This window comes from Chondrus crispus, genomic scaffold, assembly GCF_000350225.1.
Source record: "Chondrus crispus Stackhouse genomic scaffold, scaffold_118, whole genome shotgun sequence".
NCBI lineage: Eukaryota > Rhodophyta > Florideophyceae > Gigartinales > Gigartinaceae > Chondrus > Chondrus crispus.
The window spans coordinates 19,723-21,605 of record NW_005178987.1 but is presented as its reverse complement, the minus strand read 5'-3'; the positions used below and the strand labels follow the sequence as shown (position 1 = coordinate 21,605).

Genomic DNA, 1,883 nt, shown 5'->3' with positions numbered 1-1,883 from the left:
TTTTTCGTTTCCGTCTACGGGGTGCAGCCTCTCCCCCCCCCCCCCCCCCCCCCGCACCGGCGCGCACCTTCCGCCATGGCCTTCATCGCCGCGCCGCTCGCGTCGCCGATCCCGGCGGCGCGTGCCCTCGCGTCGCCGCGCGCGCGCCGCCCCGCGCCGCGCCGCGCGCGCCGAGCCGCGCGCATGTCGCTGGCGGAGGGCGTGTGGCAGGTCGACCAGGTGCCGGCGCCGCCGCGCGCCAGGGGAAAGCGCGTCGCCATCGTCGGCGCCGGCCTGGCCGGCCTCGTCACCGCCATGGAGCTCGCCGACGCCGGCTGCGCCGTCACCCTGTACGACACGCGCCCGTTCGCCGGCGGCAAGGTCGGGTCGTGGGTCGACCGCGACGGAAACCACATCGAGATGGGCCTGCACGTCTTCTTCGGATGCTACTACGACCTCTTCGACGTCATGGCTAAGGTCGGCGCCTTCAAGCACCTGCTGCTCAAGGAGCACACGCACCAGTTTGTCAACAAGGGCGGCGTCAAGGGCGAGCTTGACTTCCGCTTGGGCGCCGTCGGCGCCCCGTTTAATGGGCTCAAGGCCTTCGCCGCTACTACCCAGCTCGGCATTGTCGATAAAGTGCGCAACGCCATGGCGCTGGGGTCCAGCGTCATCGTCAAGGGGCTCGTCGACTTTGACGGCGCCATGAAGGACATCCGCGCCCTGGACGACGTCTCGTTTTCGGACTGGTTCTTGTCCAAGGGCGGCTCACGCGGCTCCATCGACCGCTTGTGGAACCCGATCGCCTACGCCCTGGGCTTTATCGACTGCGACAGCATGTCTGCGCGCTGCATGCTCACCATCTTCCAGCTCTTCGCCGCCCGCTCCGAGGCCTCCGTCCTGCGCATGCTCGAGGGCAGCCCAAACGACTTCCTCACGGGCCCCATCCTCAAGTACATCGAGGCCCGCGGCGCCACGCTTCATCTCAGACGCAAAGTGCGCCAGGTCAAGTATGAAACGGCCGGCGACGGCGAGATCCGCGTCACCGGCCTGGAGATTGCCGACGGCGCAAACAGCACGGAGAACGTTGAGGCGGATATTTACATCGCGGCATGCGACGTGGGGGGTGCGAAACGGCTCATCCCCGCCGAATGGCGCGAGCGGTACGCGGAGTTTGACAAGCTGTACCAGCTGGAGCCCGTGCCCGTGGTGACGGTGCAGCTGCGGTTCGACGGGTGGGTGACGGAGCTCGCGGACCAGGAGAAGAGGCGGCGCACGGGGGAAGGGAAGGGGTACGGGTTGGACAACCTGCTCTACTCGGCGGACACGGACTTTTCGTGCTTTGCCGACCTGGCGGTGACGTCGCCGACGGACTACTACAGGGAGGGGGAAGGGAGCTTGATGCAGTGCGTGCTGACGCCGGGCGACCCGTACATGCGGCGGAAGGACGCGGACGTGGTGGCGAGGGTGCTCGCGCAGGTGCAGGAGCTGTTCCCGTCGTCGCGCGAGCTGACATGTACGTGGAGCTCCGTGGTCAAGCTCGGCGAAAGCTTGTATCGCGAGGCGCCGGGCAAGGACAAGTTGAGACCGCAGCAGAAGACTAGCGTGGACAACTTCTTCCTCGCCGGCAGCTACACGTACCAGGACTACATCGACTCAATGGAGGGGGCGGTGAAGAGCGGCAAGCTCGCGGCCAAGGCGGTGCTGGAGAGCGTGGCTGCTGATGGCGTGGATGGGTAGGGGTACAGTAGGTGGGTTTGGAAGGGGTAGCCCTTAGGGGAACAAGTATGTCAAACGGCTTGAGGAGGGCTTCATAACCTACGGCTACGACTACGGAAGCGGGTTGATGACAATAACTATTCGTCGTGTTGAGAACCCGAATGTGGGTGATGTGGACCTTGGTG

At 66.0% G+C, this 1,883-nt stretch overlaps 1 protein-coding gene; it reads left to right on the top strand.

Annotated features, from left to right (window-relative positions):
* The first annotated feature begins 183 nt into the window (after window positions 1-183).
* Window positions 184-1,883, top strand: part of CHC_T00008407001 (zeta-carotene desaturase) — a 2,426-nt gene continuing 726 nt past the window's right edge. Inside the window, 2 exon segments of the mRNA XM_005712940.1 lie at window positions 184-1,719; window positions 1,720-1,883. The exon segment at window positions 1,720-1,883 is cut by the window's right edge and continues 726 nt beyond it. Of these exon segments, the coding sequence (XP_005712997.1) occupies window positions 184-1,719 (1,536 nt within the window). The 3' untranslated portion in view covers window positions 1,720-1,883.